General features: G+C 35.0%; 1 protein-coding gene across 6 annotated transcripts in view; it reads right to left on the reverse strand.

Annotated features, from left to right (window-relative positions):
• NBEAL1 (neurobeachin like 1) overlaps positions 1–26300 on the reverse strand; it is a 163230-nt gene that overhangs the window by 70282 nt on the left and 66648 nt on the right. For all 6 annotated transcript variants that reach the window (XM_070387937.1, XM_070387932.1, XM_070387955.1 and 3 more), the window contains 15 exons: positions 25442–25745; positions 22649–22734; positions 21773–21862; positions 18574–18742; positions 18013–18146; positions 17401–17560; positions 17195–17297; positions 16546–16702; positions 15071–15229; positions 13278–13437; positions 10522–10610; positions 6585–7160; positions 6072–6247; positions 5087–5240; positions 4669–4797 (listed from right to left, as the gene is read on the reverse strand). In XM_070387937.1, the coding sequence (XP_070244038.1) occupies positions 4669–4797; positions 5087–5240; positions 6072–6247; positions 6585–7160; positions 10522–10610; positions 13278–13437; positions 15071–15229; positions 16546–16702; positions 17195–17297; positions 17401–17560; positions 18013–18146; positions 18574–18742; positions 21773–21862; positions 22649–22734; positions 25442–25745 (2646 nt within the window). The remainder of the gene's footprint in view (positions 1–4668; positions 4798–5086; positions 5241–6071; positions 6248–6584; positions 7161–10521; positions 10611–13277; positions 13438–15070; positions 15230–16545; positions 16703–17194; positions 17298–17400; positions 17561–18012; positions 18147–18573; positions 18743–21772; positions 21863–22648; positions 22735–25441; positions 25746–26300) is intronic.

Genomic DNA, 26300 nt, shown 5'->3' on the forward strand with positions numbered 1-26300 from the left:
CCCCATGGACTGTAGCCCACCAGGCTCCTCTCTTCATGGGATTCTCCAGGCAAGGATATTGGAGTGGGTTGCCATTTCCTTCTCCACAAGATCTTCCCAACCCAGGGATCAAATCTCACACTCTTGGATCTACATTGGTAGCCAGATTCTTTACCAATGAGCCACCTGGGAAGAAGAGTCCCCAAGGTAAATACACATTTAGGGCACAAACTCACACAAAGTAATACTCTATATTACTCTTAAGCTCTGGCCTCAAACTTCATTGCAGAAAGGTAAATTAGGTCACAAAGGGGCCTCCTTTCATTGAGACTAGAGAAAGATATAGGTCTTAAAACCATAACAAGACAAATGATAAAAAAAAAAAAAAAGGCGCCTCCTTTTCCCTTTACCTATATCCCAATCTTGGATCAAAATACTTTCAAAATAAAGAAAAGCAAGAGGGAAAAAAAGGAAGTATTAGAAACCAACATGACTTCAAGAATTAAGCGTGCCGAAAACTCATCTGAGTTGTATGCACAGGTCTTCGAAAGCCAAGGCAACAATAAGGGATCTCAAGCAGTCTTCCCGTAAAAGAAGACTTATAGAAGCAAACAGCATTTGAGGAAATAACCTCTAAGATGGTTCAAATTTTAACTTTTCTACTTTTAACTTAAGCTTCTACTTGTGAAGCATCTCTACCCTCCTCAGGTTTCCCCCAAACCCCTTCACTTTACTCTTTGAATCTGACTAAAGCAGCGTAAACCCGATAGAAGGCAACAAATGTGAGACAAAAGGTCATAAAATCTCATTTTCCGGGAAACACCAATGCTAATATTCTAGACTTATTTGCTACATGTTTTTAAAAACACTGTTTACATAAAAAGTTCAATATTCAGTGCTCTACTTTTAACTAGTGTCACAGTATTACATAACTATAAGTTTATATGTTTATTTAAAGTGGACTCTGTGGGAGAGGGAGAAAGTGGGGAGATTTGGGAGAATGGCATTGAAACATGTATAATATCATGTATGAAACGAGTCACCAGTCCAGGTTCGATGCACGATACTGGATGCTTGGGGCTGGTGCACTGGGACGACCCAGAGGGAGGGTATGGGGAGGGAGGAGGGAGGTGGGTTCAGGATGGGGAACACAGGTATACCTGTGGCGGATTCATTTTGATATTTGGCAAAACTAATACAATATTGTAAAGTTTAAAAAAAAAAAAAAGTATAAAGACACTTTTAGTGAATACAATGATTTACATACCACTGCCCAACCCCCCACACACATAGATATGGTCCCCCTGCCCTCACATTATAAAGAGTACTATATTATGGTTACCTGAGAAATGACAGAAACACCAATGCCCTAGTTCCTTGCTTAATTACTGAGTGGCGCCCCACACAAAGCACACAAAGGAATTTTTAGAAAGCTCCTCTAGGTGACTTCACGTGCAGCTAGTGAAGAGAACCATTAGATGAGCTAAGACCACTGAGGGAGAAGAAACCCAGACAAAATGGTGACCATATGCAGCATCTAAAGAAATGAACAGCTACTTGGTCCTGCTTTAAAGACATGCTGGGAAATTTTGGCATTTATGTGAAATCTCCTGATAATTAAATGCTGGGAACTAAATAATATAAATGAGCCAAATAAAACAAATTTGCTGGCCAGCTTCATTTTGCAGGCAATTCTGCTTAAACCCCTATGAGGGAAGGGGTTCCTTTCCCAATCTTTTAACATACATGACCTGATTTCAGGGAAATCAGCTTTTAGCCTGAGAGAGTGAAATTAAACAAGCAGCTAGAGAGAAATGTTCTAGATCACTAACCACTGGTTGATAGAATCAAGTCTAAGCTGTAGGTGCTACAACTCTTCATTTCTTTAATAGGTATTTATTTAATATGACTCCCATAGAGTCCTACTATGGGACAGGCAATGGATATTTAATGGTGAACATATTATAACACACATGTTATTTCTCCTTGGATATCTCACCAAGGAGAAAAACACTGAGGGTGATTATCACTGGGAAAAAACAGAGTCCTAACATCTAAAACAATTAGCTACCCAGTATGCTGGCTCCAAGGGCTTTAACAGCCAGCAGGCTCATTTCCGAGGTCAGGGGCAGCAGCCGAGAGCGCCAGGCTGCGAAGGCGCAGGAGTGGCGGAGAGGAGCTTACCCACGCCCAAGGTCAGGGGCAGAAGCCGAGAGGAGCAACCCCACGTCCAAGGAGTGGTGGCTGCACGGGCGCAGGAGGGCTGAGAGGAGCTACTCCACGTTCAAGGTCAGCAGGGGCGGCCGTGAGGAGATACCCCTCGTCCAAGGTAAGGGCAGCGGCTGCGCTTTGCTGGAGCAGCCGTGAAGAGATAACCCACGTCCAAGGTAAGAGAAACCCAGGTAAGACAGTAGGTGTTGCAAGAGGGCATCAGAGGGCAGACACTGAAACTGAGAGGGTAACAGGCAGGAAGGACAGGGGTCTCCAAACGGAAGAAATAGCCTGCAAGTGTCACAACGTTTTTATCTCTCTTATGCGACAGGAGGAAACAAACTAGCGATAGCACAAGCTGGAATCAAGATTGCCGGGAGAAATATCAATAAGCTCAGATATGCAGATGACACCACCCTTATGGCAGAAAGTGAAAAGGAACTAAAAAGCCTCTTGATGAAAGTGAAAGAGGAGAGTGAAAAAGTTGGCTTAAAAGCTCAACATTCAGAAAACGAACATCATGGCATCTGGTCCCATCACTTCATGGGAAATAGATGGGGAAACAGTGGAAACAGTGTCAGACTTTATTTTTTTGGGCTCCAAAATCACTGCAGATGGTGACTGCAGCCATGAAATTAAAAGATGCTTACTCCTTGGAAGGAAAGTTTTGACCAACCTAGATAGCATATTGAAAAGCAGAGACATTACTTTGCCCACAAAGGTCCGTCTTGTCAAGGCTATGGTTTTTCAGTGCTCATGTATGGATGTGAGAGCTGGACTGTGAAGAAAGCTGAGTGCTGAAGAATTGATGCTTTTGAACTGTGGTGTTGGAGAAGATTCTTGAGAGTCCCTTGGACAGCAAGGAGATTCAACCAGTCCATCCAGTGAAATCAGTCCTGAATGTTCATTGGAAGGACTGATGCTGAAGCGGAAACTCCAATCCTTTGGCCACCTGATATGAAGAAGTGACTCACTGGAAAAGACCCTGATGCTGGGCAAGATTGAGGGCAGGAGGAGAAGGGGACAACAGAGGATGAGATGATTGGATGGCATCACCAATTTGATGGACATGAGTTTGAGCAAGCTCCAGGAGTTGGTGATGGACAGGGAAGCCTGGTGTGCTGCAGGCAGTTCATGGGGTCACAAAGAGCCGGACACAGCTAAGTGAATGTACTGAACTGAACTGAAATAGCCATGGAACACATGTCATGACTAATTCAACCCAGGTAATCACAAACAACCAAGTAAACGGAAAGATGACAGACTAAAATCTGCATGGAACTTCTCTAACCTTTAACATTTTAATTTAAAACAGAAACAATAAATATTCTGTGTGTCCATCTTTGACTTACCTTCATTACAGAAACGTAGCACAAAGCTAACACTTAGTCTTCACTAAGTGCTTAATAAATGAAAAAAATGAAAAAATGTAAAACTGAAGTCGTGTGTTAGTATAGAAAAAGATTTTGACAGGAGCAATTTAAAAAATAATTTTCTCAAAAATGCAAGCCCTAATTGAAAAAGACACAATTGAAATAGCCAGAATATGGAAGCAACCTAGATGTCCATTGACAAATGAATGGATAAAGAAGCTGTGGTATATATGCACAACGGAATATTCAGCCATAAAAAGGAATGCATTTGAGTCAGTTCTGATGAGGTGGATGAACCTAGAACCTATTACACAGAGTGAAGTAAGTCAGAAAGAGAAAGATAAACATCATATTCTAACCCACATATACACAATCTCAAAAAACGGTACAGAAAAATTTATTTACAGGGCAACAGTGGAGAAACAGATATAGAGAATAGACTTATGGACATGGGGAGAGGGGAGGAGAGGGTGAGATGTATGGAAAGAGTAACACGAAAATTTACATTACCGTATGTAAAATAGATAGCCAACGGGAATTTACTGTATGGTTCAGGAAATTCAAACAGGGGCTCTGTATCAACCTAGACGGGTGGGATAGGGAGGGAGGTGGGAGGGAGATTCAAAAGGGAGGGGATATATGTATACCTATGGCTGATTCATGTTGAGGGTTGACAGAAAACAACAAAATTCTGTAAACCAATTATCCTTCAATAAAAAAAAGAAAAACAAAACAAAACAAATCAAAACAAACAAAAAAAATGCAAGCTCTAAACTGCACATGTACAAAAAGTCTATGCAGGCTATACTGTATTTAAATCTACCTAAATACAGATGATGTGAGTAACGCCCTCTAATATAAGCTATGTATTAATGCTCTAAAAGAAAACCATAAATTATACAGAGTCACAAACATCAGAGAAAAAATAACTGACCAGCTGCCTCTCAAGCTTGTTTCTAATCCTACAAAATGGAAAGCAGAGTTAAATCATGGTATTTTTGAAACTAAAAAGTTAAAGTGCTGAAAACATAATTGCCATTAAGTTATTATACAAATTCATATGTTGCATGTAAGTATATAAAATAATGTAAAAGAAGCGACAAACCTGCAAATTACCCTTTCCAATGAAGCCAAGCAGCAATTGGATTTGAATCTGAGAGAGTTTCACCCCTACTGGACTTTCAGAATACCAAACTGACAGACTGTCGAAGAGCAGCATCAAATCCTCTAAAAGCTAACACAAAGGAAAAATTGAGAAATAAAAATATTCCCATTTTTAAATCTATCTATGATGAGCTTCCCCCAAAAGTAATACAAATCATAAATATTTCAAGGCTGATTCAATATTCAGCTGGTAAAAAACAAAAGAATTATCCTAGCAATAGTTAAAATCTGTAACTATGTTTATCCATTATTTATTGCATCTGATTAAATATTAATGCTGAGTGAGGATATAAAATTTCTTTCTTTGAATAAAGTCTCTCACTACCAAAAAAAAATGATTTCAAAGAGATGTTATGCACCTTCTCAGTCCACATGTTCGAATTGACTAGTCCCTCTGATTGCAGGAAGTCCTGTATGATCAGTGTGAGTCGGAAAGCATTTTCAGCAGTTACTGGATTCATTTTTGCTTCTCTGTTTTCTGTGACGGCCCATTCTAACATCTTCTGTAGCAAACTAGGTATAAAGCAAAGTAAAACCACTTTATACTTATAAAAATAACAGGTCATTAAAAATTGAAAAGAAAACAGCAACAGCAAAGCCAGCTATTTATTAACAGGAGTGTATTTCCAAAGATAAACTCTCACTGGCAGGTATCATAAGACATTGTGGATGGATTTTAGTAACAATGAAACCACTTTTTCATCTCTGGAGTATCTATCTTAAATATAACCTAATACTAAAAGGCAGAGTAAAAGTTACCGGTTTTACTTGACCTTTAAAAAAAAAAAAAAGCTATGAAAATAATTGACATTCTGGCCATGAGATATTTAAAAGTTTCTTTTAAAGCTGAATTTGGAAATGTTAGGGAAGAAAGCCTTATGCCTTACACAGAATCTAGCTCTGTGCAAAAACAAGGAAGTAATTCTGTTGCAGTATGCTGCTGTTACAGTGTCCTACCATATGCCTGGAACTCAAAGCTTTAGAGGAGTAATTTTCATGGAAACACTACTCCCTTCCTTTAGCATGGAAGCACTCAAACCTGGGCTAGACTATAGAACACAAAGCACCAAGTCCTTAGACACTACAGGAAACAACTGAAACAATGAGTGTATAATCACCTCAAACCAAATTAATGTAAGATTTAAATCTCTTCACATTGGAGTTTGCTTTGTATTTCTCTCTAGATCCCACTAGAATGGCAACAGACAGGAAAAGGGCTGAGCACAAAGCTTCCCCTTTTCTCTCTCCCTACCCAGTGAATACGGAATAAATGTTCAATAACAAATATTTTAGATTCCTGCCCACTTTCAAAAGCAGAGGGGATATCACTAACGGAATGCTTACACTAGTTTTATTTCATCTGATGGTCGAAGTAGCTCACTGGATATTCCTGGTTTAGTTAGTGCTGAAAACACTTGTCCCCGTTCAATCCAAGTATCATCATCAGACTTTTCTAGTCCCTTACACATTATACAGCTCAAAATATTGGTCAGTAACTGAATAAGCTCCTCCTCACATCTCTATAAAAAAGATAAATATAATATTAAATTATTGGAGGGAAGGGTTGTTAAAAACACATAAACAGAACTATCAGGTTTATAGATTATAATCATTTAACATATTTTTAAGGTGTCTGGATGAACCTAGAACTTTACTAGGAAGGCCCCAGAGATGTAAAGAGAAATAAGACACTGGCTTTGCTCTCAAGACACTCACCACTGTGGGACTTCTAGGTGTCTAATACCTTCAATCATGAGACTTGGAACATGAATAATATATGAAGCTATTAACAATTACACATTTCTGCGGTTAGACATATAAAAATAAAAACACATTTGGACAAATAAGGCATCTTACCTCTTTGTTTTCAAGTAAAGAGAAGTCATCACTAAAACCCACATCATTTGTGACGCTGCTTTCTTTGTCAGGCTGTACAGGAAACGGCTTCATGGACTCTACTGGGGAAGGAGTGCTAGGCAGGCTGTCTGGCATTTGACTTCCACCATCACTCAGTTCACATGAATCAATTCCACTGAGATCTAAACTCAGAGGTGAAGGGTTATTATGCCAGAATTCTTCTTGATTCTCTGATTTGAAAGATAATTCTCCCATCGAGCTATCTTCTTGAAATAATGGCATGTTTGAGTCTAGAGAATGTCTATCCTCCAAACTCCACTCATCTGAAGACACATGAGCTGAGACAAAAGAGGCAATTTTTTCTTCATCTGTCTTTTCGTCAAAGTTCCTCTTCATATCTTCCACTGATATATTTTTATCATTGTCTTTCACTATAATAGCCCTATTGTGCTTATGAAGAGTATTTCCATTTTCAAAATTTGCTTTTAAAAAAAGCTTAACTAAGGTGTCTTGCCAGCCCACTTGTTGAGATATCTGATGTGCTGCATCTGGCTGGGACTGCAAAATCTGTAGCATCTGCAAAGAGATTAAGAATGCAAAAATTTGTCAAAAGGTAAAAATGGTACTTTACATCAGAAACAGTTTCAGTTATTTCATGACAAAGTAATTTAATAAAAACTTTGGAGGATACATTTTCAACAGATTATGTTCTTAACTAGATTACAGACTATTTGGAGGGCAGACACTGCGTTCGCAACTAATCTGAGTATGAGTCATTGTATATCTAGAGTAGGGATATATTCAAATATTTGCTGAAAGATAAAAAAGAAAAAAGATAAAATAATCCTGCACATACCAACATACTCATGTTACTAACTTAATTTGGTCAGAGAAAAAATATAAACTGATTTAAGGCATATATAAAATGTAATAAAGTTATATCCTCTCAACTAAATACTCTCCATGAGCCTACTATATTTGTTTAGCAAATACTGAACATCAACTATGTGCCAAAGTACTGGATAGTTCCGAGACTTTGGCTACCTACTGCCAAGAGCTGACTCACTGGAAAAGACCCTGATGCTGGGAAAGATTGAAGGCAGGAGGAGAAGGTGACAACAGAGGATGAGATGGTTGGATGGCATCACCGACTCAGTGGACATGAGTTTGAGCAAGCTCCAGGAGACGGTGAAGGACAGGGAAGCCTGGCGTGCTGCAGTCCACAGAGTCACAGAGAGTCAGACATGACTTAGAAATGAACAACAACTATGTACCACGCACAGTTCTGACACTGCTGCTGCTGCTGCTGTCACTTCAGTCGTGTCCGACTCTGTGCAACCCCAGAGACGGCCTCCTACCAGGCTCCTCTGTCCCTGGGATTCTCCAGGCAAGAACACTGGAGTGGGTTGCCATTTCCTTCTCCAAGGCATGAAAGTGAAAAGTGAAAGTGAAGTCACTCAGTCGTGTCCGACTTTTAGCGACCTCATGCACTGCAGCCTACCAGGCTCCTCTGTCCATGGGATTTTCCAGGCAAGAGTACTGGAGTGGGGTGCCATTGCCTTCTCCGGTTCTAACACTAGGGTTTGGGGAATCATTAGAACACACAAGAAACTTTGAAAGACCCTAAGTACACAAAGAATAATGTCCCATATTATTTCCCCCCCAAAGCAAAGTTAATGGGTTGCTTTTGCAAAAACATTTTTTTTTCATTAACTATATGGTGCAAACAAACAAAAACTGAACTTTAATTCCAGAAAACTATTTCCAATGAGATGGATGCTGCTATTTAGCTAGAATAAGAAACTGAAATTAAAGAGTAGATATTGACTTGACAATGTGTATGATCTCTAGAATCCCAAATGACTTCATATTTTTTGGATAAAAAAAAAAATTTCAAACACTGTATCAGAAATGCTGTTAAAAGTGGTCTGGCCCCAGAACCCAAGTGCTCCCCACTACACCACACTGCCTTCTGGTAGAGAATAGGAAGGGTACTGGGGAAGAGCAAAGCCCAACCATAGAGCATAAAGAACTCTACTTAGTACTCTGTAATGATCTATATGGGAAAAGAATATTTAAAAGTGGATATATGTATAACTGATTCACTTTGCTGTATAGCAGAAATACAACATTGTAAATCAACTGTATTTCAAAAAATTATTTAAAAAATAAAAAAAAATTTATAAGAAATGCTGTTAGGATCTTTAAGATTTAAATCGCAAAGCAAATTAACTTCTAAGTAGATGGAAAGAACTCAGCTCCCAGTGTTTATACAGTATCTCTTTATCAGAATTTCTAACTCTGACAAATTTCATAGCAGGAGATGAATTATATCAGTGTGGACTTCAAAATTAATGGTTCTTATGTACACTGATGCTGGCACAGAAAGCAGTTGGGTCAAAGTGAGTTACAATGACATGTTAAGTATCTTTCCTCACTTAATGCTGTCAATCAGTGAGCTACTATGCCTCTGTCAGTGCAAACTGTCAGCTTTAAACATACTAAATCTTGGTGGGCAAAGAAAACTTTTCATGATTTTAAAGTTTCCATGAAATAAGACTTATTGTGCAGCTATTTTATAAACACCTAATGAATAAAAACTAGGCTGCACTGGGAGAGGTTTCTAATTGCACACTGAGAGGAAAAGATAAATTTACATTTTTCTTGCTTCAAGAAAAATATAGCAAAATCCATTAATATGTAAAATATGAAAACTCTTTGAAGAGCTATTACATTTCATGAATTATGTCCTACATATGTATTACCACAGACAGGTAAATATCTGTGTTAAAAAAAAAAGCTCCTAACAGAAGTTTGTTAACATGTAAAACAGGAAACAATCTAAAATGTCCATCAATAGGAAACCAGACTATACTTCATAGAACAGTCATAGAATAAAAAACTATGCAGCTGTTAAAGAGAAACATGGGAACTTTCCTGTGGTACAGTGGATAAGAATCCACCTGCCAATGCAGGAGACATGGGTTTGATCCCTAGTCCAGGAACATTCCACACGCTGCAGGGCAATTAAGCCTGTGCACCACAACTACTGAGCTCATCATGTCTAGAGCCCGTGAGCTGCAACTGCTGAGTCTGCATGCCACAAGTACTGAACCCCAAGCACCTAGAGCCCTCGCTCTACAACAAGAGAAGCCACTGCAGTGAGAAGCCCGCGCACCACAACAAAGAGAAGCCTTTTGCTCACCAAAACTAGAGAACACCTGCGTGGAGCAACAAAGATCCAGTGCAATCAATCAATAAATAATAAATAAAATAAAAATTAAAGAAAAAAGGAGAAATATATATCCAGATTTACTGGCGGAAAAGTACTGTGACATAATTAGGGAACAAAATTTAAAAGAAAAGCAAGGAAGCAAATTAAATACCAGACTGGTCATTGGTTGCCAGTAGAAAAGGTTTTAAGCAGGAAGAAACACATGGGATAACCATTCATCAACTTAAAGGTTAAATAAGTGGACTGAAGGCAAATCATTGTTGGAATACACTCATAAACTACAGAAAACCCTTTCCATAAAGGTCAAAAGATTCAGAAACTCTAAAATATGGTATATGAATTAGAAAAGGTCACAACTGAAGGATCTTAATACAGAAAATACGCTCTGGGAATGTATTTTTGACTCTGGGAAGGGCATTATTTCCAGGAGCTCATGTATGGTGAAGAAGAACAAATTTGTATGCTATATTTCTTATTATTACATAAAGTTGCTGCTGCTGCTAAGTCACTTCAGTCGTGTCCGACTGTGTGACCCCATAGACAGCAGCCCACTAGGCTCCCCTAATTCACTTCAAAAAAGTAAACTATAACATTATGTCATATAAAAGATATTAGAACTTATATCTGGTGAAAAATACTTAATCTAAAGGTTATTCACAATAATACTGAAATTCTTAGAGTATATTTTTAAAGTTTACTAACCTTTCTGCAGATGACCACCCTGACATTTATATAGGCTCTGTGAGATATATATACCACAGATAACAGATCTTTGAAATTAATAGCAGGATCTACGATAGAAAAAAAAAAAAACAGTTAAAATTAAGTACTAGAGAAAAAACAAGAAAGATATGTGTTAATAGTTATATATAAGCTGACATATTCATTTCATTTATACTTTTTTCCTGTTGTCAACAAACATGCCTTTTACCCCCAACTTTATTAAGATATAACTGACATAAAAACATGGTTTAAGGTGCAAAACACAATGATTTTATATATATATATATAGGGAAATGATTATACAATAAAGTTATTTAACACATCCATTATCTCACATAGTTACCATATTTCTTTTTGTGGTGAGGACATTTAAGGTCTTAGCAACTTACAAATACACAACACTGTATTGTTAACTACAGTCACCATGTTATAACTTAGATCCACAAAACATACTTAATTTACAACTGAAAGTTTTCACTCTTTGCACCTTTACCCATTTCCCTCACTGCCCCAGCTCTGGCAACCATTCGTCTACCCTGTTTCTCACTTTCCCCCCGCCATAGGTTAAGTGAGATCACATGGCATTTGTCCTTCTTTGCCTGACTTACTTCACTTACCAGATTGCCTTCTAGGCTTTTCCATGTTGTTGCAAATGGCAGGATTTCCTTCTTTTATATGGCCAATATTCACACATATATACATGCCTGACTTTTGTTACTGATTTATCTGTCAATGGACACTTAGGTTGTTTCTGTATCTTGACCATCAAGAATGATGGTATAATAAACATAGCGGTGCAGATCATACCTCTTTGAGATATGATTTCATTTCCTTTAGATATATACCCAGAAGAAGAACTGCTGAATCATGTGGTAGTTCTATTTTTAATTTTTTAAGAACCTTCCAAAGTGGCTGCGAATTCATATCCGTTGAATCTGAGCTGACTAGATGTGAATTCAATGGACAGTCAGCTCAAATTTAATGAACTCATGTCCACTGGCATGAATTTGGACATGAATTTGAGCAAAATCCAGGAGAGAGTGGGCAGAGGAGCCTGGCATGCTGCAGTCTATGGGGCTGCAGGGAGTTAGACACAATTAAGAGACTGAAAACCAACAGTAGTGGCTGCACCAATTTATAACACATTCCCACCAACAGCACACAAGGGTTCCCTTTTCTCCATATCCTCACCACCAGCACTTTTTATCTCTTCTCTTTTTGGTAACAGCCAAACTAACAGGTGGGAGGTGATATCTCACTGTGTTTTTGATTTTCATTTCCCTTAGAATTAAGGATGTTGAGTATATTTTCATGTATTTGTTGGCCATTTGTATATCTTCTTTGGAAAAATGTCTATTCACATCCTTTGCTCATATTTTAATTGGATTTTTTGCTATTGAGTTGTATGATTTCCTTATATATTTTAGATATTAACTCCTTATAAGATTTGATTTATAAACATTTTCTCCTATACTATAGACTGTATGTATATACTTTTTGTATAAAAGACTTTTCCTTTTGTTGACGGTTCCTTTTGTTATGCAGAAGTTTTCTGGTTTGATCTAATCCCATGGTTTATTTTGATTTTTATTACTTTTGTTGTCTTACGCAAAAAATCATTGCCAAAACAAAGGTCAAACAGCTTTTCCCCTATGTTTTCTTCTAGTATTTTTACAGTTCAATTCTTACACTTAACCCTTTAATCTACATGAGTTAATTTTTGTGGGTGGTGTATGGGTCCATTCTCATTCTTTTATAAATGGATATTCAGTTTTCCCAACCACGTTTATTGAAGAGACTATCTTCCCTCCATTGAGTTCAGGGATCCCTTATCAAATACTAGTTTACTGTACATGCGTAGTTTTATTTCTGGGCTCTTGATTCTGTTTCACTTTTTTGTGTGACTATTTTTATGCATACTGGAGCACACTCTTTTGATTACTACAACTTTGTAGTATAGTTTGAAATCCCAAAGTATGATGCCTCCAGCGTTCTGCTTTCTCAAAAAAAGAATGATACATAATAGTCACATAAATGCCGAAATAACTGTTTCATTTTGGTTAAGAATCACAGATATGTTTAAATTTTACAAAGACAATAGTTTTAGAACGTTCAACATCTTCCTCAGTAAACCCAAAATAGCTGTTGTTTGATTGCCTAAACATACTGTCCAAACTGCTTGGATGTTATACTTGTATTACCTTCTTATGTATATGTCTTATCAATAAAATGATAAACCACTCAAGACAAAGAAGCTTATCTTAGCTCTTTCTGAATCTCTAGCATCTGATATAAATTCCATAGTTTGTAGTAAGTACTAACACAAAGGTTTATAAAAGAAAAATCAAAAACAAAAAAGAATATCTAAAATTAGTTTTCATTTTTCCTTTAAGATTTTAAGCTCTGTAAAGAAAAACAATATCTTGTACACGTTTTCTCTAATGTCCTTTTCTTTTTACATAGTCAATTATTTGCTTATCACTCAGTCAATAAACATCTACTGAAGGCATGCCAAGTAAGGTTCCATGCTATGCTCTGGGGAAAAACAACAAAGGTATATTTGAAACAGTATCCGATGAAAGCCTTGCTGAATCAAGTAACAGGTAATTTTAAAAGCAACCTGAGGAAAGAGGGGGAAAGAACCTTCTGAAGAAAAAAAATTTAGAGCCATCAAGTAGAATTATATGATGATGAAGAACATTTCTATACATCAGTATTTTTAGCCTTGGTCATACCTGTATTTATAATTTGATTGGTGAGACTTTTAATGAGAGAAGTATTAACAGGTGCTTCATTAAGAAGGAGTCCAAATCCTGAGTAGCCAACTTCTCTGAGTCGAATACGTTGTTTACTTCGTTCATAAACATTTGTGCATTTCAACATCTGTTCCATAACCTGGGCACAATGGTAATATATTCATCTCAATATAGAAAACTAAGAACTGTTGTCACTTAGGTTAACATTGAATAAATATTAGTGTACAATGTTTTTGAAGCATCATTTTATTCCTCAAGAATTTTTTAAAAATGGCACTAATAGGGAAGACTATTCCATATCTTGCTATAATTAAAAAATGAACTTAAAAGCAACTGCATTTGAATAATTAATATGTTTCAAACCCTGATTTATATCAATTTCTTAGTAGATAAAAGAAATAATTTAAAATTTTCTTTTAATGGCCTAAAGTGTAGAGGGAAAAAATCCTGTAGCTTGCAAGAAGAACAAACGTGTGCTCTGAAATATAAGAAAGATACTTCTAGATCAATCTAGTAATCTATTTATGTGATAGTTGTCAAAATAATTTTCAACAACAAGGAAATACTGTGAAACACCTCATCCATATGTTAAAATGGAAGAATAAATTAGTAACCTCAAACATCTTGAAGGTAAATCAATAATTTTACAAAATGACATACTGAAAGCTTTTATGAAAGGGTAATCTTGGCAAAAGAGTATCATGAACAACCTCTGCGGGGCCATTTTTGAAGAAATGACATTAAATCTCCATATAGGAACCGTGTATGGGTGCATGCTTTAAAGAATAGCTTCTTTAAATTGGTCATCATAACCAATACTCAGGAGAGACTATGTCAGACCATCATTAATGTACTTTTGTTTTCCAAAATTTAGGAATTCCATATTAAGGCAATCCAAACATAACCCCACAAGTAGACTTTATGTCACACTAATGATGTAGGGGAAACAACTGTCACAGGCAATTTGGCATAACAAAGGATGAAAAAAATGCATTTGCAGTAGAAATATGACTGACTTTTTAAATTGTAGTTAACCAAAAAGGTGGAGAGGGTGGCTTCAGTCCAAGTTCAAAGTCTGGGATATTCTGGAAAGCTTAATAAAACATGTCCTACATCCTTTAACAAGTTACTAATTTTTCGACTTCAGTTTCATCTGTAACATGATAATAATAATATCTACTTCATAAAGTTGCTGCAAGGACTATATAAACTATACATAAAATGGGCTTAAAGAAGTAAAAGTGAAGTTGCTCAGTTGTGTCTGACTCTTTGTGACCCCACGGACTATAGCCTACCAGGCTTCTCCGTTCATGGGATTTTCCAGGCAGTAATACTGGAGTGGGTTGTCATTTCCTTCTCCAGAAGATCTTCCCAACCCAGGGATTGAACCCAGGTCTCCCACATTGTAGGCAGACGCTTTACTGTCTGAGCCACAAAATGGGCTTAGTGCTTGATAAATAGTGGGTGCTAAATAAGCTTAGTATGATGGGCTACACAGACCCACTGGAAGTCAAAAGGAGTTAAGAGTTTTTCTATTGAGTATGACAAAGTGGATTTTCCACTGAAATTACTAATCAGATTATAATAATATAGTTTTTAAATACACAAACAGCAAAAACATTAAAAATATATATCAAAACAAACCGAACAATTTAAAATTAGAAGTAGGGATGTGAAAAAAGAATTAACATTCATAGAATGGATATGTTCCAAGTAAATTCATATACCCACAAATGTCCCCAAATATAAAGATGCTTAAGACATGTTTGTACCTTAAAAATGATTTCTCTTAGTTTGTCAGAGTACTTCTGATTTAAGAGTAAGGCATAAAGTATGTCAGCATTTCCAGGTTCAAACAGCAGTAAGAAAAGCTGACCTCTATTTGGGCTGGTACGTAGGAGACTGAAGAGTATGTCCAAAATTCCAAGAAGCTTTTAAAATTAAGCAACAGAAAACAAATAACCACATTCATATACAGAAACACAAATAAAAGTCATAAACCACAGTTACTTAACTAAATTCAATATCCTCTAATGTTTTAGCTTAACTAGATTATCAGAAGTCTTCTGAACCTGCCTTGCCTTTTCCTTCATTATGCTTTTGTTTTATTCCATTTCCTTTTGCACATCCTCTCACTACCCACATTCATCTGCTGAACCTTTCTCTTCCATAAAGTCTTTCTCTTCCATACAGCTATCTCTTCCACAAAAGTCTTGCCTGGTTCCTCAACATCTAACACTCTCCTATGGAAATCTCATGTTACTTCACATTTCTCTTACAGATATTATCATGCTTTTTTATTTTCATAATTACTTATAAACCTTTCTTATCAATCCCTGCCTTCATTAGGCTAAAAACAAGAATGATAATTCTTTCATCATTAAATACCTACAATACCTAGTATTATTCTATGTATATGTATAGTAAGTATTCAATAAATATATAGTTAAGTATGTAATAAATGTTTGACTAAATTGATCAAGAAAATATTATTAGCAATGAATCATAGCATAGGTGACAATACAGCAATCATGAAATAAGATGATTATTCATTATTCTAAATAATGAGAAGCTTTTGAAGTAGTTCAACCTTATAAGGAAATAGCCTAAGTTAATTTATCTATATAATACCAACTACAAAGTCATATAACCACTAATTACACAATGCATATTTCATGATAGAGGAAAAAATTCTTCAGTCAACATAAATTAAGGCTGCTCAGATTTGGTGTTGAGAGTGGTATAATAACAAAAGAACACAGAGACAGCAACAAAAACACCTATGGTTATATAGTTCCAGGTTTATCAGCTGTGTGACTTTTTAAGTTGAGTCACCTAATCTCTCTGAGCACATATTTTCAAATGTACACATGGGAAGAGTAATCACTGGTCTGCATATTTTATGTCAGTGGTCAAATTCTACCATACATCAGAATCACCTTGAGGGCTTGATTTGGACATATATTTGGATTTCTAAAACATTCTCAGGTAAGTGGGTCCATATATTGAGAACCACTGTCTTAAAGGGTAGCTCTGAGGTATAAATGAATAGTGTATGTGAAAGAATTTAAAAATAGAAATAGTTATAATTTACTCTTTATGTAAAATTTTTATGAACCTATTAAATACTAAAATTTATGTGAGAAATCTACCTAGTAACTTTTGTTAATAGTTAAACATACAATACATAGCCTATGATACAGCAACTTAATTATTAAAACTAACAGGTTTATCAAGAGCATAATACCTGTTCTTCTTCATTGATAGCAGCTATGTAACCCATAATACTTTGTATCTCTTCATGAGTTCCGCCTTTGCTCAGAAAATATTTAATTAGTCCATACAAAGAAGTCCTTATTGTTCGAATATCATCGGGAGACAGCTCATTATATTTACAATCATTCCTAAAACAGAAAATAAACAAGAAACAACTGAAATTTTTAACTTTTACATCTTTGTACTTTTATATATAAAAGAATCCATAGTTTAAAAGATGTTTGCATGTAACTATTAGAATTCATAGTATCTTTGGCTTCTTTTTAAGAAAAACCTTTTTAAGTTAGGAGTTGCAATAATAAAGATATAAATTGTTAAAAATAGTTTATGTATTATGTAGCAGACACAATTTTAAGTGCTTTACACATTAATTTTTCATTTAATTTAATCCTCAAAATAAACATAGGAAATCATACAGTTCTTGTCACAAAGCAGAAAACCTTAGCACAGAAAAGTTGAGCAAGTTGCCCTTGTATGTGATCCCTTGTTCATCATTTTAACCTTCACAATGTCCTGGCTCTCTGAAGTTAAAGGCATCAGAACTTCTAGAAAATATAACAATCTAAGTGCTCCAACCAAGTAACAGACACATTATCAAACTGAGAAGAAGGACATCGTACCCATAATAAATCCTAAGTGTATCCAGGAGAAATTGTACACCATACTTCTTTCGGAAAACTCTCCTGCTGTCTTTGATGATGGTAGAAAGATACTGTATGTGACCTAAAATAGAAAGTTTACTCTTATATACCTAAAATAAAAGTCACATAGGTGGTAATAAATTTCTAAAGCAACTATAAAATTTTATCCGACAGCCTGAGCTTACCAATTCGAAAGGGAAAATCTCCACGGTTCCAAATACGGAAGTCAAAGAGTAAATACTGATACATTTGTTGCAGGAGCTGCATATTTTTCTCTAATGATACCTGTTCAATGAGTAACTGAATTGCCATCAATACATTAACATCCATCAAAGCACTAGGCACCTGAAATCCAAACAGAAGAAGGTTCTTGTAAAGTTCAGTTTAAACAATTGTCATTAAGCTATAATTTGAAATGATTAATTCAGAACATCTACTAAATATAAAAATTTTGGTTAGAAAAATATAAACAATTTAAACATCCATTTTTCTGATATAACTCTAGAACATACTCCTAAAATAGTCTTTAAATGATCAAATAACCCAAATACCAAAGTTAACACATAAGGTCCTGAATATCAAAGATTATACACTGTTATATGTAAGATAAGTAGTTCTTATATAAGGTGATTTCATAGAAATTTTTAAAAGCTGCTTGTGAAATAAATTATATTCACTAATATAAGTTATGATAGTATAAGTTTTAAAATATATTTATCTACTGGAAAGAAAAAGTCTCAATACTAACTGGTAATTACAATCATCAGAAATATCTGCAGAATATTAGACTAGCTCACCTTCTGAAGTAAGGCTCCAAGAACAGCAACTCCATGGGAGTGAATAAGGTTGTCCTGGTTAATAGGATGTCTTTGAATAAAGTGTTTCACAATCAAGATAAATGTTGCAATTAAATTTCTCTCGAGTCTTGACTCTGTGGGATTGTGAACAAGTCATTAATTATCATAATTACTCTAATCACTTTTATATCAGATGCTCTACATCATAATGCATATTGTAACAAACAAGGAATTGGGCTCAGGAATTTGCATCCTAAAGGTCACTTGCAGAACATAAATATCACAGAAAACAGTGACTGCATATTATACATTTAAATACACATGTAAATATTTTCTCTACCATAAATTTAATAGTGTTGTCAGATTTCTGCTAACAGTACAAACTAAGGATAGTCAAGAGTACAGTCAACATCCTAAGTGTTTTGAACAAAGTATTATGAATCTTCTGAACTCCATTAGGAAAATTAGGAATGGACCACTTCAGCTACAAATGGTAGCAAGGCATTTCCAATTAATTCTCACATTTCTCAATGACCATTTCACATTAATTCAGCTAAATACCTGATGCCTTTGTGGAGGTCAATACCACCCAATCTCCTTCTACAGGTGTTATCAACTCAGAAACTGTGCTTTCATTCAATCCTTCAGGAATCTGTCCTTCACCAAAGTGGCTGATTTGTTCCAATAGAGGAAAGAGTACATTTAATCCACCTATGCAATTTATAACATCCTGAAAGAGGAAACCACAGTTGATTAATCTTAAGATGCATGGGCAATTTTATCATTTAATACCTATTCAGCATGTATCAGGTTATAATTTGCTAAAGTTTTAAGCAAGGTGTACAACAGCCTAAGCTAAAGGAACCTTGTATGGGCATATATATGCTTTAAGGGCAGCCTCAAGGGTCACCATAATGAATACTCAAGAGAGACAAAGCCAGATTTTTTAAAATTTATATTTAATTGAAGAAAAATTGCTTTACAATATTGCATTGGTTTATTCCATGCATCAACATTAATCTGTCTTAGGCACACATGGTACACATATGCCCCTCCTTCTTCAACACCCCTCCCACCTCCCACACCTTGCCACCCCTCTAGGTTGTTACACACCCCCAGTTTGAGTTCCGTTTCATACAGCAAATTCCCATTGGCTATCTATTTTACATATGGTAGTGTATATGTTTCCATGCCACTGTCTCCATTCATCCATCTCTCCTTCCTCTCCCACTCCATGTCCGTAAATCTGTTTTCTATGTCTGTGTCTCCACTGCTGCCCTGCAAATAGGTTCATCATATCATCTTCCTAGATTCCATATATATGCATTAATATACAATATTTGTTTTTCTCTTTCTAACTTACTTCCCTCTGTATAATAGGCTCTAGTTCATCCATCTCATTAGAACTGACTCAAATGTGTTCCTTTTTATGTCTAAGTAAAATTCCAACAGCTTGTTTATCCATTCATCTGTCAATGCACATCTAGGATGCTTCCACATCCTAGCTACTGTAAACAGTGCTGCCATGAACACTGGAGTGCGTGTGTCTTTTTCAGTTTTGGTTTCCTCAGGGTATATGCCTAGTGGTAGGATTGCTGGGTTGTATGGTAGTTTTATTTTTAGTTTTTTAAGGAATTTCCATACTGTTTTCCATACTGGCTATATCCATTTACATTCTCACCAACAGTGCAAGAAGGTTCCCTTTTCTCCACACCCTCTCTAGCACTTGTTTGCGGGTTTTTTGATGATGGCCATTCTGACTGGTGTGAGGTGATATTTCATTGCAGTTTTGATTTGCAATTCTCTTAATAAAAAGTGATACTGAACATCTTTTCCTGTGTTTATTAGCCAGGCCAGACCATTTTTAATGCACCTCTGTTTTCCAAAGTTTACAAATTCAAAAGACAGGCAATCCAAACATGACCCTCTAAGTACATGTCATTATCATTAATGATGTAAGAAGTAACAACTGTCACAAGGCAATAAGGCATAACAAACAGGAGAATAAGTCATGAAAAAACAGAATGTATTTGCATTATAAATATGACTGACTCCTCTAAGTTTACAAAAAAGTAGAGTCAGTGGCTTCAACCTAAGTTCAAAGTGACTATTGTGGATAGCAAAATATATTCAGATATATTCAATATCTTAGACAAGTTATTTCCCAGGACTCAGTTTCCACATCTGTAAGATAAAGATAATATTAATTTCCACTCTGTAAAGTTGTTACAAGGATGAGGTAAGCTAACACACGAAAAGTGCTTAGTGCCTGACATACAGGGGGTGCTATATAAGATTAGACTGCTAAAATGTTCTGAACTGCCATGTATACATAGCTTAAGTCTGTAAACAACTTCTTCCTAGTCTTTGCTTGTTTTTCATATTGATTTTTAAGGGCTTTGTAATCAGTAAACTAGAATTTTGGATGGAAAGCATTTTTTTCCAGTTGTCATTTAAATTTTTTTTTCTTTGATTTTGCTGCAGTATAAAAAAGCAATAGTCTTTTTCTTGATAATTGTTTCTTTTTGACTTCTGCATAGCTATATTCAAGGCTCAAAGACTGCTTTGAATTTCAAGTATAATGTATGACAGATAATCAGCTTTCTCTATATAAGTAATTCATAGAACTGGCCTTATAAAATCAATCTTATAGGTCATCAAAAGTAACTTATAAACTGGCAAACTGTCATAAATCTTACTATGTTAACAGGTAAGAATAAGTGTTATCTCAAAGAGAAAAAAGCTTTATATCACATGAATACCATGAGAATAATACAAATTGATGGATTCATTTTAGCCCAGGCAGAATTATCCTAATGATTTCTATTCATTGAAACAATAAGCTTATATGATTGGTATTAAATGACTAGAAGATAAAAGGGTTTTATTTTCTTTGCTGATTTACCAGCAAGTTCCAACATAAATGTCTTTTATTTTTATTGTACTTAGGCTATAGTTTCTATTTAATATATCTTTTAAAGAAATTCTATATTTTAGAAACAGGATGTCTCTGACTTTCACATTAGCCCAAATAATCTTTACTAATTTATAATCACTCAGTCAATGATCTTATTGTATATCCCAGGCGCCAGGCACTGGTGGAAAAAGCAGTGGTCCCTCCTTTGAAGTTCTTAAGGACTACTGGAGAATCAAGCAAGCAAATCGTTAAACTATTCATGATGAGTGAAATAATAAAAACTGGTACAAGTACTCATGAGAAGAAGAGTACTTGGAAATAAGTAGAGGCCTTTAGACAGAAGCAAAAATATATCCAGATGAGACATAAATATGAGGCACAGGAAAAAGGCAAACCAGATGTGACAGCTAGACAGTGTGTTGGAGAAGAGGGAAAATTACTCTTTAACCTCAGAGAAGAACAATCTAAGTTTGTTTAAAGCTGATGGACAGGAGACTAGACAAGAAGTGTATGATATAGGAGAAAAGGGATAATCAGTGAAGTCTCTGAGGGTTTGAAATCTGTTACATAGTTTTAGGGATTAAATATCTTAAAAGTGGAGCAATTAATGAGGGCAGCATATTTTTCTTATGAAAACTGACAGCATAACTTAAAAAGATAACTAAGTTACAAAAAAATTAAATAGTCATTCAACTACTTATTTGTCTATCCTTCAAACTGTTCACCTGCAGATATTTTAAACTGGATTTACTCAGATCAATCTGGGGCTGCTCAAAAGACAAATGTTTTTAAAGGATCAGTCCACTTAGATAATATGCTGCCCAATGTTCACCATTAACTTACCTTAATGTCCCAGTTTACTACTTTGTTTCCTGTTAACCTTCCATGGAAACAATTAGTAGATAAATCAAGACAGATCGCATTTTTGCAGGCCTAAAAATAAAAGAAAAAGAATGGCAAACAGCTAAGCACAATTAAGACAAAACATAACTTTATATATGGAATATTTCATCATAATTTTAAAAGGTATATAGTATACTCAATGATAAGATGCCTACAATATTAAGTTTAGTGTTACTATTCTCTGTCTTTTAAAAGAATCAAGGACTAGATTCTAACACACTCACTCATAAAATGCAGGTCATTTCTGCTTGTCATCTGACAGATAAGTTTGAGCCAGAACTTATCATTCACTAATCATATAAGTTAAAATTCTTTCTATTCTAAACCAGTATGTGCAAAACAGATATTTTACTTTTTTTAAAAATTCAACATCTTAGTCCCATTAGTACAAAAAATTATAATGACAGGAAAGTTAAACCACTGACATAAGACACTATTTTCCCTTATATTACCAACAATTTTAGTTATATTCAAATTAGGTTTTTCTGCAACTTTCGAAACTGCTAAAGTTATCTGTTAATTTCCATTAAGGTTTATAAAGCAGGGAACTTCACATTTAAGTTGATTCATTAGTACAAATTCCCACTACAAGCATTCCCATTTATAATACTGGAATGACATAACATCTGAACCCTAGTTGAGAGCTGCAACATAATTTTTACTGCTCCCTATTTTCTTTTAAAAATTTATAATTTTTAATGATAATTCAAGCCCCTTCTTCTCAATTACCCATTGAAATGACAAAAGGAATAAAAATGGAATTTTAGTTCACAACATAGTTATAGCTACATGAACAGTCCACACATTTACTCTGACCTTTGCAGTGTAGTGAAGAAGGACGTTACCAGGCAGGTCAGCCATGTCAGACTCTTGAAATTTCCAAGGGCTTAAACAGTTTGGACCTAAAAATTATACACACACACAAACACACACGTATCATTGAATATATATGGCCTCCTCAGTTGTGTGTAATCAGAAAGAAATTTTTAATTAGCCGTTTCAAACTTCTTATATAATACAGTTAAAACACACTAGCCAAAATGTACTTTATTTTTATATCACCTCCAATTTATCCAATACAAGTAAAGTTGCAGGAAAGGGTTGATCAATGTCTACTACAGAAAAGAAATTTTATATAGCATCAAAAACTAATATAAAATATAACAAAGCTTATATATTTATTGAAAGTAAAACATTCAAAACTGTAAGATAAAATGGCAAAACAACCAATCAATAATGTGAATAGTTATTATAGAAATGGAATAACAAATGAGTGGAATAAGAATTACAAATAAAAAAAGATTATTGACTTTACTAACAAAATAAAAAAAAAAAGTTAAAACAAGGTTCCAAAACCAATACAACATTCTAAAGCAATTTTTCTCCAATTAAAAAATAAATTAAAAACAATAAGGTTACATTTTACACAAAAAATAGAGAAAACAATATTAATCATTCCATCTTAATGCAGCAGTGGTGAGTCTGGTAGATTTTGTTACTGGTAGACATTGTCAATTGGTATATTCCTTACGGAAACTGATTAGGTAAAATGGAATTAAGAGCCATAAAAATATTCACCCACTTTAAATATTTATCCTGGGAACTTATCATAAGCAAATCCACCAAAGCATGAAAAAAAATTGGTAAAATAGTTCATCATATTTAATATTTGATGCTTTTATCAATATGAAAATTATAAACAATCTAAATCATACATAGTGAATTCAGTGAAATATCATGTAGCCATTAAAAATACTCATTTTTAATGATTACTATAAAACATTACTATTTAATGAATACTATAAAACAATTATTATTCATAGGAATAAAATTTGATGTAAGAAAAACTAAGAGCAAAATCTAAGCTATATAGCTGTTAGGACTACACTAAATGATTTATTATTAACTTGGAATTTATTTAAATTAAAGATCAACTTCAAATGTTTTGATGAGTTTTAAAATAATGACAAGGTTCTAATACAAACTGTTTAAGTGTGGACAGAGACATTCATCTCAAAACCCCATGTAATCTAAAAAGATATTTTGACAAATACTAAGCTAATTTGTTGATTTAATACACATAACTAGTTGTAGGCTTAACTCCTAAACATTCTACTAAAATACAGACATAATTTTGAAAACAGTTATGATCCAATAACAACCAGCACTTATCTTTAAAATCAGAGCCAAAAGAAAAAAATGGCCAAAACGAAAACAGCTTGTAATTTTATCAAAGGACTCCTTATTCTAATGCCTTCATGAATTCTTCAGATTATTATGATATAAATTATAAAAAATGACAAGTCTTGAATAAGACTCATGATTTTAGAATCAATTATGTGATTTCTTATACAGACAGACTTATATTTTGTTTCATCAATGTACTAAAATCTGTCAAAAGTACTGGCAGTACCATAGATTGTATTATGCGCCTCCTGCCCAAAATTTCACAATGTGACCGCATTTGAAGATAGGGACTTTAAGGGGTAACTAAGGCCAAATGACGCCCTAAGAGTCAGACCCTAATTTAATAGAGCCCGTTATAAAAAGAGGAAATACTCCCTGTGAGGATACAGCAAGAAGGCAGACACCTACAAGCCAGGAATAGAGGCTTCTCAGGAAACCAAGCCAGACGAAACCTGATCTTAGAATTCTAGCTTCTAGAAATGTGAGAAAACAGTGTTTAAACATCCAGTCTGTGGTATTTTGTTATGGCAGACCTAACAGAATAATACAAACAGTATTACTGATGATCTCTGAAATATTTCCCAATGTCTGCTTTATTTATGCCTACCAAAAAAGGTACGTGCATGCTAAGTCGCTTCAGTCATGTCCTACTCTTTGCGACTCTATAGACTGCAGACTGCCAGACTCCTCTGTCCATGGGATTTTCAAGGCAAGAATAGTTGAGTGGGTTGCCATGTCCTCCTCCAAGAAGGGATCTTCCCGACCCAGGTATAAAACCTGCATATCTTAAGTCTCCTGCATTGGCAGGCGGTTCTTTACCACTGCTGCTGCTGCTGCTAATAAGTGCACTGTAATTAATTATGATGTACAATATACTTGAAAGTTGTTAAGAGAGTAAATCTTAAATGTTATTAACACACTTAAAAAATGGTAATTATGGAAGGAGATGAAGATGTTAACTAACTTTATTATGGTAATCATTTTGCAATGTATGTGTATCAAATCAGCACATTGCATACCTTAACATTACGTTATATTGTCAAAATCACAATAAAGCCAAAGGGAATGAATGTATGGTGTGCGATAGGCTTCTCTTTCCCTTTCAGCTTTAATCAAAACAAGGACAATTGACCCTTAAATAATATGGGTTTGAACGCGATTGTTTTCAGTAGTAAATACTACAGTACTACAATTCTGTATCTACAATACAAAACCACACACACAAAGGAACCACATATACAGAGGATCAATTCTAAGTTATAGCTGGATTTCTAACTGCATGAAAGGTCGGCACCCCTAATCCTAGAGTTGTTCAAGGGCCAACTGTACACTCTTCAGATCAAATATATTCTCCAGAATAAATATAGGCAATAGAAAAAAACTATTTCAATTTAATTAGGCAGTATGATGGCACATGCTCACCTGCTAAATATAATGCCTTCACCTGAGGAGGCTGCAGTGCTTCATAGAAGATGATAACAGACCCCAGCTGACCCTCCAGAGATGTGGGGCATCCCCATTCACTGTCTTGGGTTCCAGCCGATATCAATTTGGTAATCAATTTTGATTTTTCAGTTGTCCCTCCCCAGGAGGCTGAAGACAAAATTCCACCAAATGATGTCCGATGAGGAGTAATAGGAGAAGAAAAAGGTGGATCTGGGATTTGGGATGGTGGAGGAGTGGTGGTTCTTTGCCCAGCCGAACCAATGCAGCAAGAAATAAAAGGCTAAAATATTAAGAAGCAAACAAACTTAATAAATTACACATTTTAAGTAAAACTTCATCCTCATATTTAAAATGAAACTACATAAAATTTAGCACCACACTAAAAAACAAAGGTTTATTTTTACTGGATCATGATGTGTGTGCGTGTGTATACATAAGACAACATTACAGATGTTACATTTGGCCTGTGGAATTTGGATGCATTACTTTTAAAACTCACTTTACATCCTTTTGTAAATTTTGAATATTAATGAATGTATTTTTAAAATATTTTTTGCTGTATTCTAAAATAGAGAAAACCACCTTTCTCCCTTAAAATTTATAAACAAAGAATTACACATCAGTTTAATACTGCTAATTACAGGTTATCCTGAAGTGATCACTGACATAAACAACAACAAGAAATTACTGGAATCCTAGAAGGACTTGGGAAATAACCTAATCCATTCCACTATCTTCAGAAAAGGCCCTTTCAAAAATATCCAAAAATTCTCAAAGAACTTTTATAATGTTCTATAAGAATCTTCTCAGTAAATAAATTCTACCTAACTACAAT

This window comes from Bos mutus, chromosome 2 (genome assembly GCF_027580195.1).
Source record: "Bos mutus isolate GX-2022 chromosome 2, NWIPB_WYAK_1.1, whole genome shotgun sequence".
Lineage (NCBI taxonomy): Eukaryota > Metazoa > Chordata > Mammalia > Artiodactyla > Bovidae > Bos > Bos mutus.